Source organism: Argiope bruennichi, chromosome X1 (genome assembly GCF_947563725.1).
Source record: "Argiope bruennichi chromosome X1, qqArgBrue1.1, whole genome shotgun sequence".
NCBI lineage: Eukaryota > Metazoa > Arthropoda > Arachnida > Araneae > Araneidae > Argiope > Argiope bruennichi.
In genome coordinates, this window is record NC_079162.1 from 18387547 (window position 1) to 18411492 (window position 23946).

At 28.1% G+C, this 23946-nt stretch overlaps 1 protein-coding gene across 1 annotated transcript in view; it reads right to left on the reverse strand.

Annotated features, from left to right (window-relative positions):
- Positions 1 to 23946, reverse strand: part of LOC129958569 (inactive tyrosine-protein kinase 7-like) — an 85222-nt gene that overhangs the window by 17740 nt on the left and 43536 nt on the right. The window contains exons 2-8 of the mRNA XM_056071131.1: positions 8761 to 9042; positions 8256 to 8397; positions 6932 to 7068; positions 6081 to 6377; positions 3026 to 3307; positions 2653 to 2922; positions 937 to 1209 (exon numbers count right to left, since the gene is read on the reverse strand). Of these exons, the coding sequence (XP_055927106.1) occupies positions 937 to 1209; positions 2653 to 2922; positions 3026 to 3307; positions 6081 to 6377; positions 6932 to 7068; positions 8256 to 8397; positions 8761 to 9042 (1683 nt within the window). The remainder of the gene's footprint in view (positions 1 to 936; positions 1210 to 2652; positions 2923 to 3025; positions 3308 to 6080; positions 6378 to 6931; positions 7069 to 8255; positions 8398 to 8760; positions 9043 to 23946) is intronic.

Consider the following 23946-nt stretch of genomic DNA (forward strand, 5'->3'; position numbering starts at 1 on the left):
TCAAAAAGTATATATAGGATAAGATTATATAAATTAATAACGTAAAAAGATATTGTTATTCATAAATATAAGAACAATATTTTTTATATATATTTTTTTCAAACAAATCTTCAAATATTTAAAATAACAGTTAGAATGTTAATTTCAAAAAGTATATATAGGATAAGATTATATAAATTAATAACGTAAAAAGATATTGTTATTCATAAATATAAAAACAATATTTTTTTATGTGTGTCGATGTTATTCTTCTGTTATTATATTGACGTTATTCTTCTTTTATTACATTGATGTTATTCTTCTTTTATTACATTGACGTTATTCTTCTATTATTCTAATTAGACATATTCGCTTTATTAGAGTAAAATAAGAAACAATATTAAAGACAAAATCATAATGAAAACTAATTTTACTAAGAAAAAATTTATAAATGATATGTTATCCTTTAACTTATTTTGAAATTTTGTAGAAGTAAAATATAATTCAATTCGGTCTTAAATAGCTTATTAAAAATACTACAAAAATATTGCGAAAAAAGAGATTAAAAAAAAAACCTTGAAGTACTGATAGTAAGCCTCAGCTAAAAGCAAACTGAGATCGAAATTGAATATAAAGAGTCTGCAGTCTTTTTTTTTTTTTTTTTTTTTTTTGCTAAAACAAAATTATCTATTATTTGGAACAGTTGAAGCATCTTTAGTACATTCGCGTTTTATTTAATATTCTGTCATAATTTGTAAATATAAAAAAGTTAAGACCTGGCAATTTTCTGTTAATACTACTCATTTGATATAAAAAAATGATTAGAATACTACAAATGTTAACCACAATCTAATAGCAGAGAACGGAAACATTTGTTCACTAAATATTACAAACCATTTTCTCTAGCAGCACAAAATGCTGAGTTTTTCTTCATAAAAACTTATAAACTTAACTTACCTTTAACAATCAAGCTAACTTCGTGTCTTCTTAATCCTCCACTATTTCCAGCCGTACAGCCATATTTTCCTTCGTCATCAGCGTTTATTTCAGATGCATACAGGGATCCATTTTCTAAAACCTTGAATCTCTGGTGGTTAAAACCATTAAGCTCATTGTTTTTGTCCCATTGTATGATAGGAATAGGATCTCCCTCCGCCAAACAGTGGAGAATAACTGGATCTCCTTCATTAGCAACTGTATCTGATGGCTGTACACTAAACTTCGGCATAACTGTTTAATACAAACACAATTCAAAAGAAATAAAAAAAATTAAATAGCTAATCAGGGAATTCAGAAAAATATGAAAAACGATTAATAATGTTTAAAACACATTTTAATCTTGACTTCATTTTTCTCAAAGCTTAAAATCATATTTCAATATTTTCAAAGCTAAGTTGTCAGTTAATTGATTAATTTGATTAAATTTTGATTTCGAGCCAAAAACGTCGTTTCGTAGTGAGTCAGAATTGCGTACAAGCTCCGCAATATTTATAATGGTGAATTATAGATATATAAAAGACAAAAACATAATAAAAGCTTTAAAAATTACTCCTTTATTGATGTACTAAAATATAGGGAGGAAAAAACCTTTTGTCAAAAACTAAGGAGATCGTTTTAAACAAATTAAGAATATATCCTAATTATTATCAAATTTCCACTTTTCTTAAGAATATCTTTTATCAACGCCCCACACTTTTATGATTTCCTTTTGACCTCCATATTTTTGATGGTTTCCTCTCTATTTTTATTTTTATGATTCTAAACAATTTTAACACCTTCTAATGCAAACACAATAAAATATATAAATAAAAATTATCACATTTCCAATGCTTTTATTTTATTAATATCTCCAGTAGAACGTTTCTGTGTAAACTGATACCGAACAAACGATAAAAAAAAAAATACTTTCTTCCCATTTTAAAATCTATTTTCAACTCATTTGAGATTACTCTTTTATTAAAGATTATAATTTACTTTTGGACTGAACGGAAATTTCATGAGGTATCAAAAATCTGGCAGTAAAAAGAAATTCAAATTTGCTACAAATACGAAGATAGTAGTTCTTAATGAAAATCTAATTTTCATAATGAACAACAGATGTAATGAAACCCTATATTAAAAGAAAAATAATAATTATGGAATACATGCTGTAAAATTTTTATCTCACATATAATGAATAAATGTTTTGATTTCCCTATGAAGTAACGAAATTCTCGAAACACGAGTTAAATTTAGCCAAGTTTAATATCAAAGATTACTTTGGAAGCGATTTATGATTAGAAAACAAAATCTTAATATGAATATAAATAGCTTTGGAAGCGATTTATAATTAGAAAACAAAATCTTAATATGAATATAAATAGCAATTTTGCCTGCTTGTAAATGTACGATGGTTTCCCACTTTTGCATTTGTCTTCTAGAAAATATACTCTATTGTATATTATCCCCAAAGAAATCTCGTTTTTGCCTTGAGCAATGCCGAAATTATATCCTTTTAATGTAAGGATTACAGAAAATTAAAGCAGTAAATATGAACGCTTATACATATCTTTAAAAATCTGTAACAAGAAACACATATTGAAACTGCATACTGAAACTCTAAGTTTTTATTACTATAAATCTAGGAGACACATTAAAATGTTGGTAGAGAAAATAAATTTTATAAATATTTACCTATAACGTCCACATCTATGGTAGCATTAATAATTCCTTGAGTATTGGTAGCAACACACATGTATTTGCCTGTATCAGTGCTCAGAACACGATTGAAGTGCAAAGTACCATTATCATCTTTAATATGTGGAGGCCATTCTGAAGAACGAATATCAATTCTACTCCATTTAACAATAGGAGGGGTTGATCCTCCAGCTTTACAGTATATTTTGGCATTTGAACCAAGCTCAAGTTTTCTGTTGACAGGAGCGGGCATGAATTTTAACTTCTCTATATAAAACAAAGAATATTTTTTAAAGTAATAATATTCAGGGGAAATGTCAACGATTTGACAAAAAGATAAAGAGAAAATATAAATATTAGATAAACATACCTCTAACTACAAGGGCAGCTTTTTCGGAAAGAACTGGTGGAAATCCTTCACTATTGATTTCGCACTGATAAATACCCGAATCGGAAGGGACAACATTACGAACTGTCAAGCTACTATTCTGCTCATTGAAAATTATATGGTTCCCTAAATCCTTTAAATAATTGTCATCTTTCAACCAGTAAACAACAGCTGAAGAGGAATTTTTAAAATTGCATTGAAAACTTGCAGTTTCACCTTCATCAACTGTAATATCCACTGGATGTTTGACAATAACTGGTGCAACTAAAAAAAAAAGAAACAAAATGTATTCTTATCTAATACATTTTTGGATTTTCTTTCCAAAAGATGCTTTTAGAAAATTCAATTTATCAGAACTGCATTCTTAAAATAGCTTTCTAACCATTTAAATTTAATCATGAAAAATAAATAAAAATAAACACTTCTGAATTGCATGGTCTTCTGGCCTTTCCCTTGCTTTTAAGGATCTAATTACTATAACTAGTTGTTCAGTGTTATAGTGCAATAACATGTGAAAATCATGCGCCTATAAACAGTGCAGCTACATTTCGGTAAAATTCCCAACTTGAACGTAAATAAGCTGTGAATGCTTTTCTACAATATCTTCTGTTTCCTGCACCGCAGTGTTTAGCATATTACAGAGGTTATTAGCCACAGTTTTAATAGGGAATTTTTAAAGGCCGCTAAAATGTAGACATTTTGCTGAAGGAAAATACGATTTACGATAATTTCTCCCCTCCTAATCAGCCGTGCGGACTATATATATATATATATATATATATATATATATATATATATATATATATATATATATATATATATATATATATATATACCGGGTTGACGAAAAGTCCGTAAAAACTTTACAAATTCATAAAACTCGTAAAATTAAGCAAAATAAAAATTCCCTCGGTGATTTTACTAAGAAATTCTTTTAGGGATTTTCCCCCCTTTTCACATGTGTAGACGCAGGAAAGGGAATCTTAGGTACATTTGAAAGGAACGCGTAAGTGTAAGGATTTTGCCCCTTCACTGGAATATGAGAAATTGCAATATTCGTCAATTTTCTAGAGCGCATATTAGAAATAATTAAATAAAAAAGTGAAATTTGGATTAAGAAATAAGAAAAAAATTTATAATATAGTAATATGGGCTAATTTATGATAAAAATCAGGAAATTTAAGATTTGAAATAGAATAAAAATTATCATTTCAATTCTCCCCCCCCCCCCTCCCCTCCCCTCCCCACCGCAAGAAATGGAAGTGCGTCAGGCAGACTACCCTACACATAGAGGCGTCCAAGTAAGAGGTTAAAATTTAAAAGTATCTTAAAAGAGATATCTAAGTTTCTATTACCATTACATTAATATAAAAATCATTTCAACAAGACTAATGACATAAAAATATAATTATGAATTAAACTTGTAAAAATATTATTTAGACTTAGAAAATCAACAATAAACAATAACAAAAATATAAATAAGTTAAAAATTATAGCACATAGATGGATCCTGGCCATTTTTCTGTAGAAGTTCAGCTGATAATCTTTACTTGAGAAGGACAGTCTATAGTATGTTTGGCTACATTATTCTTAAATATTACGAAATTTGACTCAACAAAATTATCAATGTAGAAAACAAATAGTAAATTATTAAATAAAATTTCAATATAGTTATGACTTCATCTAAAACATTTCCGACTGAGAAAAAAAAAATAAGATTTAAAAATTTCATATAGAATTCTTGAAAATGAAAATAATAGACACAAGATTTAATACTCTTTTAATAAATATTAGTTGTCAAATAAATGGTGTTAAAATGTTTGTTTGTGTGGGTTGGAATAAAGTGTGGGCTTGAAAATAAAACATTTGTGTATGCACATTGAAACATGAATGTGTTCTGACACAAGAGAAAACAGAGGATAATTTAATTACAATCAAGACGTGGAAAGTTTCCTCTGAGGTATTCACTACTTTATTCTGTTTATCATGAGTCATGAAAAATTTAAGCAATAATAAGAAATTAATTAGGATTTAAATTAAATTAAGAAATATAGTTGCACAAAGACATACACACATATATATGCACATATACATACACACACATATATGCACATATACATACACACACATACAATGTGTTTACTCTTGGAATGGCTGAACTAGCTAATACTAAACCGATAGAGATGGACATTTAGTCCAGTTAAAAAAAGCTGTTTCACTCTAGCTAAAGGTTGCTGATATCACAAACGAATTCATTCTTTAACCGAAACACAAAATTCACTAAAAAAAATTTGATTCCATAAGAATCTTCTTAAGGTCATAAGAATAACCTTTCTTATGACCAATACGAACGCAAAAGACAGATACAAATTAAGAAATTTTTATTTACACTTAAACAAATGAACTGGAAATTGTGAGTAACTAAAATATTTTAAATTTACGTTTTTAATTTGTTAATACCTCAATTCTCGAAAGTATTTTATTCTGCTAAGTATTCTAAGGGCACCTACAAAGCTTAATTTGGCCTGGTCAAAGAGCTTGATTCGGGTTCGGGGTGATAATCTGAATTAAACACCGCTTTAAACATACTGGGTGTTTTTTTATTTATTTATTTATTTATTTTAAATCAAAATGAACCCAAACATGACGATGGTAATGAAGACAAATTATTAAAAAAGAAAAACATTTAGAAAATGTTTTTTTAAAAAAAATGGAAGCATTTCAATTAGTCTGACAGGACTTGAAATTTATCCTTAAGGTTACTGACAATTTTATACAAAGATACATAAAAATCTAATTTCGTTTTTCAATATGAATATGAATTTTTTTAGTGATTTGCAAGTAAATTTACAGACATATTTCTTTTTTTTTTTTCATTTACCTTGATAGTATAATTTTTTAAAGATTTTTTTTAAATTCCAGAATAATTCACTATGCATAGTTGACACCTTGCAAGAAATATTTTGCATCATGCATTTCTGGGTATCGAATGTCCCGCTATATAGAGGATCGATTGCATATATGCCAGCCTACTTACCTGATACAACTAGAGTAAAACCGACTTTCCTTTTCTCAGCCACATTTTCAGCCACACAAACATATTCTCCAGCATCAGATTCTTCAACTTCTGAAAAAATGAGTCTCATATCTTCAACATATACACGGCCGCTATCGTTGATCACATGACCTTTGGCATTTTCCCACCACATTTTTGGTTTAGGCAGACCATCTGGAGCAAGGCAAGTTACATCGTATGGATCATGAACCGTGACAACAGCAGTCTGATCTTCACGGGGTTGAGGTTCTAATGATTCTGAAGTCATATTGTCAATATCTGGAATTTTATTGAATGTTATTATTCAAGCCCTTTTATTGTAACAACATTTTAAATATTATTTCCAAATTTTAATGACAGCAGAGACTGTCGGAAATGCCTGGTTTATTAAAGGAAATAATTTGTCTTATGTTTAACCTTATTTCAAAAAGTAAATAATGTTTACAATTCACAGTATGCTTTCAAACTGAAATTAACGTATTGTCACTTTTATGAAAAGATGTCGAAAAAATATGAAAAGAAAATAGTAGAGAATGCAATTTACTTCTTTTTTAATTCTGGTTATATGGAAATCTAAGTTTGATCCTATCCCACATATTCAGAAACGAGGCACATTGCGAAAGACAAATTTATTCTCATAAAAAGATTTGAAACTCTTATAAAAATAGAGCTATAGAGGTCTAAATGTATTCAGGGTCTTCTTTTCATTAAAAAAACAAAGGTATAAAGTTCAATGCGAAACAGTTAAAACAGCCACATTTATTTAAATATTTAGAACAAAAAACTTTTTTTAAAAAGAAAGTTTAATAATCGTTTTACCTACTACAACTTACATGCTATTTTTAACTGTACGGCATAGACTTGATCAGGATAAGCTGAATCAGCACTTTCACCTTTGCATTCATAAATACCTGCATCTTCAGTTTCTACAAAAGAGATACTTAGGCTTCCATTTGGAAAAATGGTATACCTATAAAGATAATTAAACCTCAAAATGAAAAACAGTAGATTTCGTTCTTTCTGGAATAAATCAATAGGAAATTCATTAACAAATATACAAAACAGAGTAATATGCCTATATTAATAATTATTATATAGTAGTTAGTATAAGTAATTAGCTAATAATTTAGAAACGAATCAAGAAATAATTTACAATAATTATTTAGAGCTAATAATTCAGAGACACGACAACTAAGCACAACGCATCTATTATAAAATATTCCTTTCTGCTAATATAATTTATTTAAAAGAAGGAATCTAATGCATAGCAACACATCGTGAATTTGAAAGGAAAGAAAATGATATATTCTTTCAGAAAAGAAGAAAGAAAATTTAACAACCGCCCAAAACTAAGAAAACATCTATCATTTATTTTCAGCTTCATATTAAAACAAACAAACAAAAAAAGCTATTTTGAAAAGGCATAGCCCAAAATTTTTTAACAATTATCGCCGACTAAAGTAATATCACAAATTTGTACAGAAATGTGCAACTTTTTCGTGGCCGGTGGACATTCTGCACAAAATTAAAAATCTAAAATAATAAACCAAGCAGACAATTGTTTTTAGTATGCTTAGCAGCAGAATTCCATCATCGTTTATTTTATATACAAGTTGAGAAAATGTGGCAAATGTGAAATGATATTTGCAATTAAACATATAAATAATCGAATAAAATTGAAATTAGTTCGCATATTTATATACATTAAAAATGCAAAGGAGTACAATGAGTATAAATCTTTCCGAATGACAGTCATTAACTTGTTTTTTAAAGAATAATCACAAACATTAATAAAAGAAGAAATCTGTTAAAAATATGACTTAAGAATTCATCAACATCTTATGTATAATGTGGCATTTCAGAATAACACAGACTTTTGTAAAAATATGAAGAATACGATACATAACTTTTCGTCAAGAATATGAAGATTACGCTAGAATACCCACGGCTAGTATTATATCAAGCAACTTAAATTAAACAAGATTTTGGGAATCCATTTAAAAAAAAAACTATTTTGGAATTCTACAGTAAAGTGCTTAATCAAACAACAATTAAGTTCACTGAAAAAATGACATTCTTCTAAAAATGATTTTTTTTTTTTTTGTTAAAAACCATTCTCGAATTATTATATAGAAATGGAAAGAAAATAAAACTAACTTGCTATTATTTTCAAGTGGTTCACTTTGGAAAAACCATTGAGTAGAAGCAGCATTTTCATAAGAACATTCAAAATAGGCAGCTCCATTTTCCCGCGCTATGACATCCCGTGGTACGACAGAAATAAAAGGACTTTCACCATCTAGAAGAGGAAAATGAATATTGCAGATTAATTTGATAAAGAAAGCATCTATTTACACCAACACAGTTACTTAAACATTATGAAAGAGGCTCAGTTTACACAGCAACGTTAGATTCGAAATCGGAAATTGTCGGAACAAGATTTTGTCTCAATTGAACGCATTCGTAGTAACAGCCAATAGCATCGTACGGGAAGAAATATACTGATTTCCGAAAAAGAGGAAGAAAATGAGAATTAAATATTAATTCAAAAAAAATTCTTATGTGCATGTCAGTGGGGACGAATCTTTGAAACTTTGGCATTTAAAATTTAATCTAGATCAGTAGCTATATCTTAAGAAATAAGAAGAGGAAAAGACCATACCTGATAATCTGAGAGCAAAATTTTCACTGCTATTCACAGAGCCAACGTCATTAACTGCTTTACATGAATAAATGCCATTATCTTCTAACGCTAAATCTGTAATGTGCAGTTTATTTGATTTCAAAGAAATTTTTTCATTTCGAAATAAACGGACACCATTTCTGTACCATGTGATTTGGGTTTCTGGATTGCCTTCGGCTTTACAACGCAAAACTAATTCTTCACCAATTGAGAGATCATCGGAAGAATCTGCTGCGATAACACTCACCGAGTCTGTGATCCCTAAACAAAAAAGATACACATTGAAATTTTCATACTTACATTCCTTCTACATTGAATAGCTAATAATATAAAATTTGTAAAACAGTTTTAAAGAAGAAAAAAAATGGTTTAATTGAAATTGAAATAAAAACAATCTTAAAAACATACTTTTATGAAGGGATTAAAAATATAATTATTTTAGTATTTAATTTATGGTTCATTACTATAGATATAATGGAATTTTGAAATTATTTTTTTTTTCTCAAACTCGCAATTAGATGGCGTAACACATAAGAAAAACTTAAATTTACTTATATAAATTGTTTAATAGCTAATTAAGGTCTAAAACTATTAAAATAGTATATTGCCATCGAGACACAAAACTATGCTTTTGAAAAATTTCGGAATATTAAGAAGTAAGCGACAGATTGATTACAAAATTTTATCATTACAAACATGAAACAAATCAAGTTAAATAAAAGTGTGCAAAGAAAGATTAAAACACCCAGAGAGTATGTCAGTTTATAAGAGAATAAATGTCTTCAACATTTATTTGACTATAATTTCCAAAAGTTGCAGAAATAACATTTAAAATCGTTTTATATTAACCATAGACCACATTTTATACGAAGATAGTAGTTATATGGTTAACAGGTAGGCTACACCACAAAAAAAAATCAGCAAAAAAAGGGGGTAACAGGAAAATGTTAAATGGTTCAGCTATGATGTAATATTTGAATGAATGATATCACGCCTTTAGTTGTTGTACCAGACTAGGTAACTAACTTGTTGTTCTACTTGGCTTCTCAATATGTTAGAAAAGAACTTTCGATTGCAGTAAACATTCTTCAGTTACCGCCACTAATAGTACTCTAACACTTGCAACAAAAATCAGCAAAAGTTCTATTTTTCAAATACAAAAATATTTAAATGTCATGCACCTAGTATTAAGCTACTGTAAGAAGGTATAAATAAATAGGATTAAAAGGATTTTCTGCCAGAAACCCCGTAAATAAGCCACACCACACCAAAAACCATTAATGATACCTTCTTTCACTGGTAAGGTTTCTTTTTTTCTTTTTTTTTTAAAAAAAAGAGAAATGTGCATTGGATGTTATAAGTATGTGAATATCCATATACAATAGTGAAACTTATCCCTTATTGTGGATCTTGGGTAATCGGTATGCTCAATAGTCCCCAATGGCATGCGCATCGCTTGTATACCCTTGGTGTACTTTAGTTATGAAATCTTAACTTTTTGCGCGAATTTCACATCTTTACTAAATCTATTGTGTGATCCTTAGCAAGAGTTTCGGCAATTAATCCCTAGTATGCAGTTAATAGTATCCGAAAATCAAATTTGTGTTTTAGACGCGGACAGAAACCGAAATTTGATACAAAACTACAAATAAAATCCCAAATTCACATACCAAATTTGATATATTTAAAAGTCATTAAGTTTTTGAGTTATCGCGTTTACATGCTTCTAAAAGTATAGACGAAAGCCGTTCAGTGCCTTGTTGGCGTTTGGCTCAAAATTTGACAGTATAGATGCTATATATATGTGCCGAATTTTAACCTCTTATTTTGCAATTATCGTGTTAACTTACATTCGAACCGACAGACTTCCTTTGAATAGATTTTGCTCTAAATTTGATAGAAATCTACAAATTTAGTGAAATGATCATACACCAAATTTCGTCCGTCCAGTTCACAGCTTTTTGAGTTATCTACGTCACAGACAGACATATTCCAAAAATGCGTTTTTTGAACTCAGGGCCAAATCAGAGACTCTAAAACGTTGAGATTTATAAAAATCCCGAGTTCAAATTGTCTGACGATTACAGTACTGTTGTTGTTGTTTCTTATGGCATTTGCCATGGACAAGCCTGCTGTTACGAAGACGGCGATTTAAGCCGGTGGGGGACCGTCTCTTATATTTTTAGTAGCCCCAACTAGGGTCAACAGCGCGACTTTGCTACTCACGCATCACTCATTCGCTTGCACAACCCCTGTTTACAGGAGGGCACATTCACACATCTCACAGATAGAACAACGGAAGAAAAACTATGCCCAAACCGGGACTCGAACCCAAGACGCCCAGATCACGAGGAAGACGCGCAACCCCTATGCCAGGAAGCCGGCTTACAGTACTTTTCTCTATACTTCTTATACGAGAAAGTCAAAAATCAAGACTACCAACATAAAGCAATTAATTCCTTTTGAAGGTAAAAAAGTTATTGGATAAAGGTTTGGAATGTTATTGCATAAATGTTTCTTTTTTTTATTTATGAGTTATGGCAACATAGAAAAAATAAAAGAATGGAAAATCATATTTTGAAATTCAGATTTTCAGCGCTGCATTTCTTCAACGACTGGGTCATATAATATGGTTCGATTACGTTTTATTTAATTAGATTAACGTTTTGCTTTGCTATGCAAGGGTTTTACAGACATGAGGGAGGCTTGAAACAAAAAGAAAAAAAAAAGCTAAACTTCATAAAATAATGAATTTTGCCAAATCAGAGACATATTTACATAAAATGGGGCCTGTACAAATACCAAAACTGAGTTTCAACTCAATTTTCTTAAACTACAATCTTTATTCCCTCTAAAAAAACGTTATACTTATGTGGGAGCTGGAAGTTAAATCTAAATAATTATAGAATATAAAGCTTTTTTCCAATAAAAATAAGCTAAGGCAACTGGTCAATGCAGACTAATTATTCAAATATATTAATTAAACTCTTATTTTTTATAAAGTAATATAGCAATTATAAATGCAATTAATAACAAAAATGTAGTAAAAATGTGCAAAAGTATTTGAAATTATATTTTAAAATGTAATGACTAACAAAGTAAAATATTCATTATACTTGTTTTTTTCAAAAAGGCTTTCAGCAAGCATACGAGCTATCAAGATCAACGGATTAAATATTGTTTTCATATTTTTATAATATACCAAGATTTTTCACTCAAATAATAGAATTTCTTATTTAATTTTTTAGTGGCTTAAACTATTTAGATATCAAACCTTTCCTGCGAAAAGAATTTTCCTTGAGTATAAGGAATAAAATTTTCTTAAACACATTCAAAACGACTTTAAAATTTTTAAAAACATTTTTTGATATATTATTATTATGCCTTTTAAATGAAACAGCCGTTAGTATTTATTGCTCATTATACAGCTAATACTAAAAACGGGATCTGAGAGTCAGAAAAAAAATCAAGAAAAAAAATAACAGGGTTGTCGCTCAAAACTGGAAAAAAATTTCCCCATAGTTTTTCCTGTACATATATGCAATGTAAGAGGCAATGCGCGAACAGTACTCGTGTGTTAGTTACAACGGAATAACAACACTCCATAGTTTTAATGAGTGCAAAAAGCAAGGTTCTTCAACAAACATGGAGGGCAGTGGTTTCCTGGTGATAAGGTCTCGACGTCGTAACCGGAGGGTTTCAGACTCGAGACCCGATTCCACCGAAGAACCGTCGAGTAAGCGTATCTAGTGCACGCTAAATCCATCGGTGTCAAACGTTCTCAAGCTGGTGTGGTGTGGAAGTTTGGAGAGGGGGTACAAGTTTAGGTGTCGTCCTCGTCATCTGACCTCGGTTCAAAATTACTAAGTCTGTTTCAAAATAGCCCTAGTGTTGCTTTAAAACGAGATGTTAATATAACTGAACTAAACAATAAATATGGATTTAAGCAAGTCTACGATGGCAAAATTAGCGTGACTAGGTGTTCACGCTGATTAGGCGTTCCACAAATCTCTGGTGGAATTAGTTTTCGATTCGTGAGCTCCCAAGTCTGGACTCAGAATGGAAAACGATTACATATGCCTTTATTAGTATCATCAGGGCATCAAAGAAAAGGCGTCAAAAAAGAATATTAAAGCTAAATTTTGTACGCGTATTCTATCAAATAAGTATCAGAATTTCTTAATGAATTACCTATTTTGAAGCCTTATACATTTTCCAACAGAATAATGCAATAAATCCATTTAACTTATGCACAGTTATTTTCTCTTAAGTCAGTGTTTAAATCAATGAAATACGAGCTGAAAATTCGAAATATGCGAAAAACACGTATCCATCACAAAATAACTGCAGTAAAATAATATCTACAAGGGCCCCAGTTCAAACTGACTGCTATGTAATTTTAACAAATGAAAGCAAGCCTCTTGTGCACACACTGATTAAATTTACTGGAATGAAGAAGACACTAATGAATTGTCTTTTACCTGTCGGTGTTGTTCATGTCACGTGTCCCTTGCGCATTCATCGATTTCGATAGGTCTCATGAATTTTACCTTTTCTTTTCATAACACTATTGTTATAGATATTTTTAAAAATTTAAGAAAAACTGTTATTATTTTTTGAGTGGGTTTCAAAAAAATTTCAAATGAATTCTTACAATAATTTAGTTTCTAACAATTACAATAATTTTTTATGGCACTGTAATACCTTTTTAAATGTTGAGTTCTGAACTGGTTGTTCATATACTGGCATGCGGATTATTTGAAAAGTAAATAAATCAAAATGAAAATTCCTTTATCACGTGCATAACGCCTCATCCTCCCCGGGGGGAAGTAAAACTTCTGTAGTTTTAAAACGTCCCTTGTTACTGAAATACGTCATTCTTTTCGAAAACTTAATATCAAGCACATAATTGCAAGTAAACAATTGTAGTTTCTTTTTCGATATTCTACAATTTCTCTGAGATGCTTTTAATTTCTCGTTTTTTTTAAATTTCTTTATAAAGCCTAAAATGCAACTAAAAGAACAATCAAAGCAAAAGAGAGAGAGAGAGAAAGAGAGAGTGAAAGAAAGAAAGAAAAGAAACGGGTAATTCGTAAATTTCTTTCAAATTATGATGATTGAATGATACATCAAGAGACAAGTACTTGCATAAGGCAGTTCTTTTGAATTGAATAAATTTGTATTTCTGAAATGAATTTTTAAATCTAAATTTCTGATAAGCTTCTCTAAATTTTTGTAGACAGAAGTATGAAATTTTGCGTGTTTATACATGAATGCAAAAGAAATATTTTAATAACAAACCCTTTTACACTTTGGAGACGGCAATATTTAAGGAAGTAAATGTTTGTTCCACTTTTTTAAACACCCTGTACATGAGTCACATATTTATATATATTAAATATGAGTATTTATATTTTGTAAATATAACTTTGTCACGTCTGTTTTTCAAAAATTTGCGACTTTTTTTCATTTTTATTTTCCTAAATTCATTTAAAAATATATGTATTATATTTTTGGGGGCATTAAAACTGATAAAGTGTGATCTAAATTTTAGAACAGGAATATCAATTGGCATAAAAATAGACAGTACTCCGGGAGGTATTAAATATATAAGCGAAACTGATAATAAATAAAAAAATATTACACTTTACGATGCGTTCGATGTATGTACTAAATTAAAAATAAAAATTATGCTTAACTACCACCTGATACGCTTCACATTATTTTTACATTAAATCAGTCATGAATTAAATTTATCCTCTTTGAAGTGATTTGGAATTTGGGCTGTGCCAATTTTCGATTTATTGAAAGAAATAAAATCGATATTTTTGAGAAATCGATTTTTTGATTTCATTTTTTGAAAAATATCAATTTATCGGCATCGTAATCATGAATCATGGATCACAATGAATTACGATAGAATAAATCGATATTCACAATCGATTTCGTTTCGGTTTCCGGTTAATGTTTATTTTTGTTGCTCCTCATTGTTTTTCACCTTCATACTTAATTTTTGTAAATATTTCTATAAATACTGCCATATTCTGATATATAGAAACACTTGTTTTAAATATGTCGTTTTGGAATAAACTGTTTTTTGTTCCCTAACGGAATGATACCATCAACAAATTTACAATTAAATATATTAAAGAATTATATATCTTTTAATTATTTCATTTATATTTACAATTCAAGCAATATTTTTTATGCTTTATTCATTCTAAACAAGCGAAATATCCTCCAGAAATAATGATAAAGCAGTTCTGTAAAAATTTTTAATACTTTTAAGAATAACATTTAGAAATCATACAAATAATTGAACTCTAAATGTATCTGTTCAGAAAAAAATGTTAAACATTATTTAATTAAAAAATCTTAAAAAATAGCATTTATCCAATTATGAAATTACGGTGCAGTTAAAATATTATTATTATATCATTAAAAATACATTTCAGTTTGAAATTCAGAGCAAATATATTTAATTCGAACGTTGCCATAATTTTTCAAACATTTTTTTTGTTTCATTCTTTCTATACAAGTTTTTATAAGTCTAAATTTTGTAATTAAAATTAATTTACGTATATACATTGTAAAGCAAAAAACTAAATTTTTAAAAAATTCGATTTAAACGAAACTCCTGTTTTTGAAAATTTTTGATCTAATGAGTTTTTTAAAGTTCAATTTTAATTTACTATAATAAATTTTTTAACATTTTTACTGCCCAAATTGGCATTTTTTTAGCTTTGTATTGTTGTTTTAGGCAACCAAGGGCACTGAGATTGCAACTTAATAAACTTGAAATTAAAATGCAACTTCTTTTATTAAAGAATACAAATATTATATCTCGCAGTAAGATAATATACTATTAACAAATAAATATAGCCCAGATATGTAGCTTGATTTTTCCACGAGGAAAAAAAAAGTTTTGCTCATAATTAGTATAGCAGATAGTTTCAAATTCTCTGTTCCAGATATAAACAAATATAAAAGAGGCAGCGCCAAATTGAAATTTTCAGTTGCATGTTGAAGTTAAAAATTTAGTATAAGAATTAAGCTTTAAATGTGATCTCAAACAATCTGGAATAAAAAAATACATAAGCCTTTGAAGTCTTTCGGATCACCCTAGAATAATATATTTAAGAGAGATTAGTATCAGCGTTTTTAATGCAAGATAAAATTACAGTGTGAAAGCCTAATCATGTCTCATAAAATGCTTTCTAAACATATAATATATGTTATGCACATGTCCTAACATGGGTTTCTTTGTATTATTGGTAAAAAACAACACATGTGAAATGAAACTTTGTGTAAATGTTCTTTTGTGAATAGGAAATTCCTTCTTCTCCTCCTTAAAAGGCACAAGAATGGACATTCCTAATCAACTAAAACGATGTCCATTAGGACTCAGAAATTCCAACTCCTTTCCAAACTAGTTTGAGTGGTCTTGATCGAACTTCCGATACTTATCAAATTTTCGATGCATATCGAACTGCCGATACTGATCAAATTTTTGATGCATATCGAGTTGACGACACTTTCGATATTGATCGAATTTTCATGACCAAAGAAAATCTGTTCTAGCAACGTTCTACGAGATTTTTTTTTTTAATTTCTAGGCATTGTTTTTCATAGTGGTGAAAAATAAGAGTTGTTCTTCTTTTCTTTTCTTTTTAATCCGCATGCTTTTCTGTAGTATGCGTCTTTATATTTCTAAATATATATAATTTCTCTTGTTTCATGTCTTTAAAAAAAAGGGTCTTTTCCATTTCCGTAATATATTTTTATTACAATATTTTATTTATTATTTAAGAAAAAGATTATTTTTACTGATAAATTTTATTATTCCGATTTATTTTACTTTATGTGATTGGATCATATGTTGCACTTTTTTCAAATTTTCGCGCAATTTAAAATAGTTTTCTTTTCTTTCTCTTTTTTTTTATTCATGTTCTTTATTTTACGTTCAACTATACAATATTTTGAATTGATTTTAAAACTCCTGCGTTCAAATGACTTAAAAAATTTTTTGTGAAATCATTTTTTATCATTTTTCCATTTTTAATTTGAAGGCATTTTTGTGGTAATTTTTCAACTGTTTTTTTATATAATCTTTTTGTATTTTCCCCTTTCATTTTAATGTTGCATATTTTATTTTAATTCTAATTTTTGAAATTTCTTTTCGAATTTCATAATATACCAAAATGTTGATAGGATAATAATAATAAATAATTAGCTATAATTTTTAATATTCAGAAACATAGGGTTGTAGTTGTTGGTTATGTTTTCATTGAGTTTATATTAATAATGATATATAATGGGCAATTTTTTTTTATTTGATCATGATTAAGACCTTTTCGAAATTTTTTAATACTTTACATCATTCGCACGTAAATAAATTTACCCTCCATAATATTTGTTATTAATGTTTTACTCATTTCGGAATTACTATTTTTCGTCTCTTTTTGAATTTCGAAATAGTAAATTGAATAATTAATTTTAATTATCTAATGTATGTATTGTTAAAATTCTAGTGCATATTTAAATTAAATCTGCAAATAATACTATTAAAATCAGAACCAAAATTTATATAATTCATAAATACAAAATTAATTTTTCGAGACATCAGATTCCGAATTTGGGTTTTATTAAAACTACTTAATTTTACTTGTTAAAGGCATTGTTAAGTCGTTTTCCTTTTTTTTTTTTTATGATGAATAAAAGAAACTGAAATTTTTTTGAAATCAACAATAAAAAAAAATAAAATTAAAAAAAAATTTATATTATTAAAAAAAACGCAATATGGTATATTGTAACATGCAGACATTGCTTTGGCATTGACGCACTTTATTAAAGGGTTTTAACAAAATTACTTTCTACTTATTTTTATTGAAAGGAACACGAATATCTTTATTACTTAAAATGAAACTTTCTTTTATTTGGAGTCGTTCTGATTAGTCAGTATGTTAAGAGAGGTTTATAATTTATAATAGTTGTAAATAAATAATGATATCACGATATACCGAAAAATATCGATATGTATTGGACGATATATCGTGATGATGAAGTTTGATTATCGCCAGCTCTACTTGGAAGTATAGAGAAAAGAGAGATCCTTTTGTGCCATCTTTGTTAACTTATCATGATTCAAATCTGGAAAAGACTGATACTAACCAAACAAATTTCGAGACAAGGTTTAACTAAACTTTAAATTACCAGGGCTTCAAAGGCACCAACCCTTTGCCTATTTAATTAAATTTATCAGTTCAGTATGTTCTTTATTTTATTAAAATAATTCACTTGACAATCTTAAAAATCACGAATATAAATATTTTGCATTGCAAAGCTAGTATATAAAGTTCCAAATTTAATTAGTATAGATTAATTAGATTAAACACACCATTACTGCTATTTTTTAACAATAGATTACTCGATATCGGATGCAAATTTCGGTACAATGAACTTGATAAGTGCGCGGCCAGAGAGAAAAAATATTGCTAATTCATCAAGAAACAGCATTTCTTCGCAGCACTAAGTTTTATATTTAGTTTATAAATAATAAAATACAATACAATTATAAAAAAAAAAACTAAACATAATCGGAGAGACTAGCAAGAAAACCATCGCATCCAGTAAATGAATGAAAAGGAGTTAATTAAACACGTTTAGGGGATTCTACTTATCATTTAGTTCCATTAAATTTGTCTAGTTTCATGCCTTACTAGCCAGAGTGGCATTAGAGTGATGGCTGATGGATGGGGAACACGATCTGCTCGATAGAGAGGCACGAAGGGATGCGTGGTGTAATGATGACCCTCTGAAATTTCCGCCAGATCTTCATTTTCTAGTTGAATAGGAACGGAATTGGCATGAAACCCATTGCGTGACGAGGCATAAAAATATTGTCGTAAATTGCACTTATTATTATTTTGTGTGTGTGTGTGTGTGTGTGTGTGCGTGTGTGTGTGTGTGTGTGTGTGTGTGTGTGTGTGTGTGTGTGCAGATTATTATTCACAATTCAAAAGAAATAATTGTTCACACCATTGATAAATTTAGGTTCAAATCACGTATTTCTGTTTCTTCAATACATATATTTGTAGTTTAACTCGGGTTCAATCAAATCACAGAAATATGATCCAACGGTCAAATTATAAATCTTTGAATTCAACATGCCTTATTTGCATATCTTAGCAATTTTTTAAAACAACATTTAACACTTTTCTTACTATATTCGTCACAGGGGCATTATATTTAAAAACACTAGAGCGATATATTTAAACGTGGACGATTCCTTTCAACATTCATTTAAATATTTACAAATAGATAATGCAATTTAGCGCCCATTCCTGGATATCCAATGATACATTTCACAATACAAAATGAAAGAACTTTTAATTTATAATAAATACATATTATATTACAAAACAAACATGATTACAAAGGGCAAAAATATAGTTTTATTGGAAAATATGATTATACCAGATCACAGAGAAAGTAGATCACATTAAAATTAATGTAATTGATTTTGGCTTTTTGGGTTCAAATTATTATTATTATAATTATTTTCCTTATCATATGAATCTAATTTTTTTGACCAACTACTCTACAAACCCAAAATCATGAGACTTGGAAAACAATTGCTTCTTTAAAAATTAGTTTCGATATATTGTGTATAAAAATTGTGTAAAACAATCGAAATTTAAAATAAATGCAAGCAAAACAATAAAAAAAGAATGTCAGATTTCTTAACAGTATCAAAATAATATTTAATAATTGGACTGGATATTTTTTTAACTCATAAAGCACCACACTCTTTAAAATATTAAAATCTAAAATCTGCAGAAGGTAGTTAATCAAGAATTTCATTAGAATAATGTTCCAAAATGAATTAAAACAATAATGGATTTTAATCTGAATAAGTTCGACTGCACGGCTTTTATAGTTAAATGTAAACACAAAATCAAATCACTTCAAAACACCACAAAATAAAATCAGAAATTCGGGGCGCCAAAGCAATTGCCTACTTTGCTATTTCCTTTTGCCTTTTTAATAAATCGACACACTATTACACAATCGACACAAAATAAATCTTGCAATGTCTATGGTGAAATAAAAAATAGTTACCAATAAGTACAAAAATCTTAAAAATTTCTGCTCTGGGAAGATTTCCCCACAATATATTTTTGCCCCGACAACAGGACATAGAATTCCCAAAAGCAGAGGGAGGATGTTCTCCCTCACTGGCGCCATCCCTGATGTCGAACATACAAAAAAGTGGGGGAAACTGCCAAAAGGTAAACAAAATTAAAGAAATATAAGTGCATGTGTTTAAAACATTTCTCTTTTCAAATTCCATTAGTGACAAGGACTCACAAGATAACTAATGCTTAAGAAATTCGAGAGCCTTTAGCAGAAATCTTTCGAAAAGCACAAGAGAGGGGAGATCGATGATTCATGACTCACTTGCGGCGGCAGAATAAGAGCATGACGTCACTCGCGCAAGCGTCTTTATTTCCACACCTGAAGAGCGGGCAAATTGTATGCCGTCCGAACATCATTCCAGATGTCGGATTTGTATTGTGGTGTTAAAGAAGGGGGGGGGGGGACTCGCTCTAAAAGAATGAAGGGAAATTGAAAATATTCCGAATATCATTTTTTCTGAATTTTTCAAAGCATTTTCTAATTTTTATTTCTTTAATAAAGATTTCAAATGTCACCAGGGGTTAAAATCAGTCATTTATGTTGGTCTTTTTTATTATTATTATTATTATTTGACTCATTTTTAAAGTTAATTTTTATAATCATCGCGATATCTTTAACTTAAGTTACAAATTTATTTAATTTAAAGAACAGATGATATTTGGATTTTTCGATAAATACTTTTTGCAAAAAGGAAAATGTAACGATGTAACAGATGTAATTCGATTTAATTCGCTCAATGCTTCTATATATTTACAATTTTTTATATCAACGTATAGAATACATTAGTCAACATATTGGATATAATTATTTTATAGTTTCCACGGGAAGTGAATCAAATACTTTATTGCATAAAGTCACATGGCAAATAGATTTTACACTTATTATATTATTAGATATGTATTGCATATATTACTTTACTATAATGTGCACTTAATAAACTATTGGCAAATAAAGAAATCTGAAAAAGTTTAAATAAAGAATAAATAATAAAATTAAGAAATTATGAATGTAAAGCACAGTGATAAATTTGAAAATATATCTGTAAAAATTTAAATTTTACTGTCGCGAAAATGAATTAGGACAAAGAAAAATGATAACTGCAACTCGTATTTGAAGAAAATTAAGATATACAAAATAAAATAAATTACTCAATTCATGAAACAGATACAGTGGCAGTCAAAAGTATTCCTACACTTAAATTGTTCACCTGAAAAATCTATAAAAATTGAAGTAGCGTAGTAACTAATAGAACTTCTTAAAAGAGGTTCATATTTAAATAGTTGAGAAAATTACTTGTATATATATATATATTATATATATATATATATTATATATATATATATACTATATATATATATATATATTATATATATATATATATATATATATATATATTATATATATATATATACTATATATATATATATTATATATATATATATATATATATATATATATAATATATATATATATATATATATATATATATATATATATATATATATATATATATATATCTGGAACACAATAGTGAAAACATTCACAGAATTAGGAAATACATTTTTGGTCTTAGAAATAATAAAATGAAATGGTTTTTAAATAATAAATTCGGGGAATTAGAGTTTAAAAATTCGTACACTAAATGTATTATTCTAGATCTTATTAAATGTAAACTTAACATTGGAAAAAACGATTTACTTTTTAATAATAAAAATAATGTTTACAAAGAATACTGTGTGATTAAATTCTTGGATATTTACTTCGAATATCTAAAATTACCCAAAATTATACATAATAATAATATATTTTTTCCTCTTGCAGATAAAACTAATGTATCAATAGCGTTTAGTTACACTTCAACTTTAAAGAAAAAAATTTGTAATTATAATTACTATAGCAAAAATTTAGATAAAATAAATAAAACAGATTGTTACTGTAACAAGGAAAAATATAAAGATTTTATAGATATTGATAAAGGTCATATTATTACAGGTAATTTAAAAATTATTGAATCCAACTCTTTAAGAGATTTGATGGGAAGAGGAACAAAATTTAGATTAAGAGAAAAAATAAACCATAACAAAATTTTGATTTCTATTGGTAATGATTTGGATTTTTTATTGCCAAATTAGCTAGAAAATACCACTGGCCTGCGGAAGGTTTCGGGGAATGGAAAGTGAGAATTTTAAAGGAAATTAAAATAAAATTGAATACTGATTTTGACAGATCTAAAGAACGTGGGATTTATTTTAGTAAAACATTAAAAAATGAAATAAAAAATTTAAAAGAAAAATTTGTTATTACAGTAATAGATAAATCAGCAAATAATTTCTGTTTAATTTGTAAATATTATTATAAAGAACTTTTAATTAATGAATATAACTCTAATGCAACTTATATGTTAAAGAACACCGGAAAAAAGGAATTAGATAAAAGAATGCTAGCTTTTGCAAAAAAAACCAAAACTAAGACTTGCTCTCTTAACTATCCTTATTTATTCCCAACAGTTAAATTTCATAAAAATCCATTAAAATTCAGATTCGTAACCTGTAGCACTGGTAGTTATAATTACTATACGGGTAAACATTTCTTTAAATACTTAAAAATTATCCTGGACAAAATAAAAAATGAAGACAACTTTATTATTTCTAGTAACAAAGAAGTATTGGATTTTCTTAAAGATAACAACATTAATAAACTTAATACTTTTGATTTCGAAAATTTATACACTAATCTACCTCATGAAAAATTAATAAAGGTCTGCACTTTTATATATGACGAATATTTAAATGAAAATATCATTCCTAAAAATAACTGGCTTGAGTTATGTAATTTTAATATTACTGAAAATTACGTGTTTAATGGTATTAATTTTTATAAACAAGTCAAGGGCATTCCAATGGGGACAGCTTTCTCAAGTGCTTTAGCTAATATTTTCCTGCATTACTATGAGAAAAAAATAATTAAATATAATTTAATAAACGGGTGGAGATATATTGATGACCTACTTTTGATTAACTTCGACAATACTAATATTATTACTAATTGCTATCCAAAAGATTTAATTCTAAAAGATACAAATATAAATCAACTTGAGGCTACCTTTCTGGATTTAAAAATCGAAATTGCTAATGATAAAACAATAGTTGGTATATACGATAAAAGGGATGATTTCAACTTTAAAATAACAAAACTATGTAACTACCATTCCAATCTAAACTCTAAAATTTTCAAAAATCTAATTTTCTCACAAGTTAACAGGATCAAAAGGGTTTGCAATAATAAAAATTCTTATATTGAAGCATCAAATATCCTCCTTAAAAATTTAATTAAAAATGATTTTCCTAGAAATTACTGTAATGTCAATTTTTTAATTAAACAAGGTATGGTTTGGGATTAATCTTTTGGCTTAAATAAAAATAGAAATTTACTTGCATATTGGATCACTCAATAGATGGCGCTGGGTGCCTACCTCTGTTTACATAATTTAACCGTTAACTTTCAAAAACAGGAAATCACAATCGATTGTTTAAAGTTTCATTCACTGTTGGAAGGTATGTTCTGGCCTTTTTGTTTTTAATTTTAATTTTAATTTTAATGCTGTTTTTGTTTTTATTGTTATTGTTTTCATTGTATTTTTACTTTGTGGTTTTTTTCTAATTTGTTATTTTGTATTTCCTTTCTGTTAAAATGGTATATCTCTTGAGCATAATTTCGGGGGATTTTCGGGTCACGAGGAATCATTATTAGACTTAATGTCTGTATGTCCTCACAGAAAAAATCCCTTTATTTGAATCCCTGCCTGAGGGTGACCCTTGAAAAAGTCTTCAGGCCGGATTCTTTTTTAATATTTTTTAATAATTTTTTTGGTTTAATTTTTATTTGATTTTGTTTTTCCTATTAACTTGATTCTAATACTTTTGTATATATATATATATATATATATATATATATATATATATACAT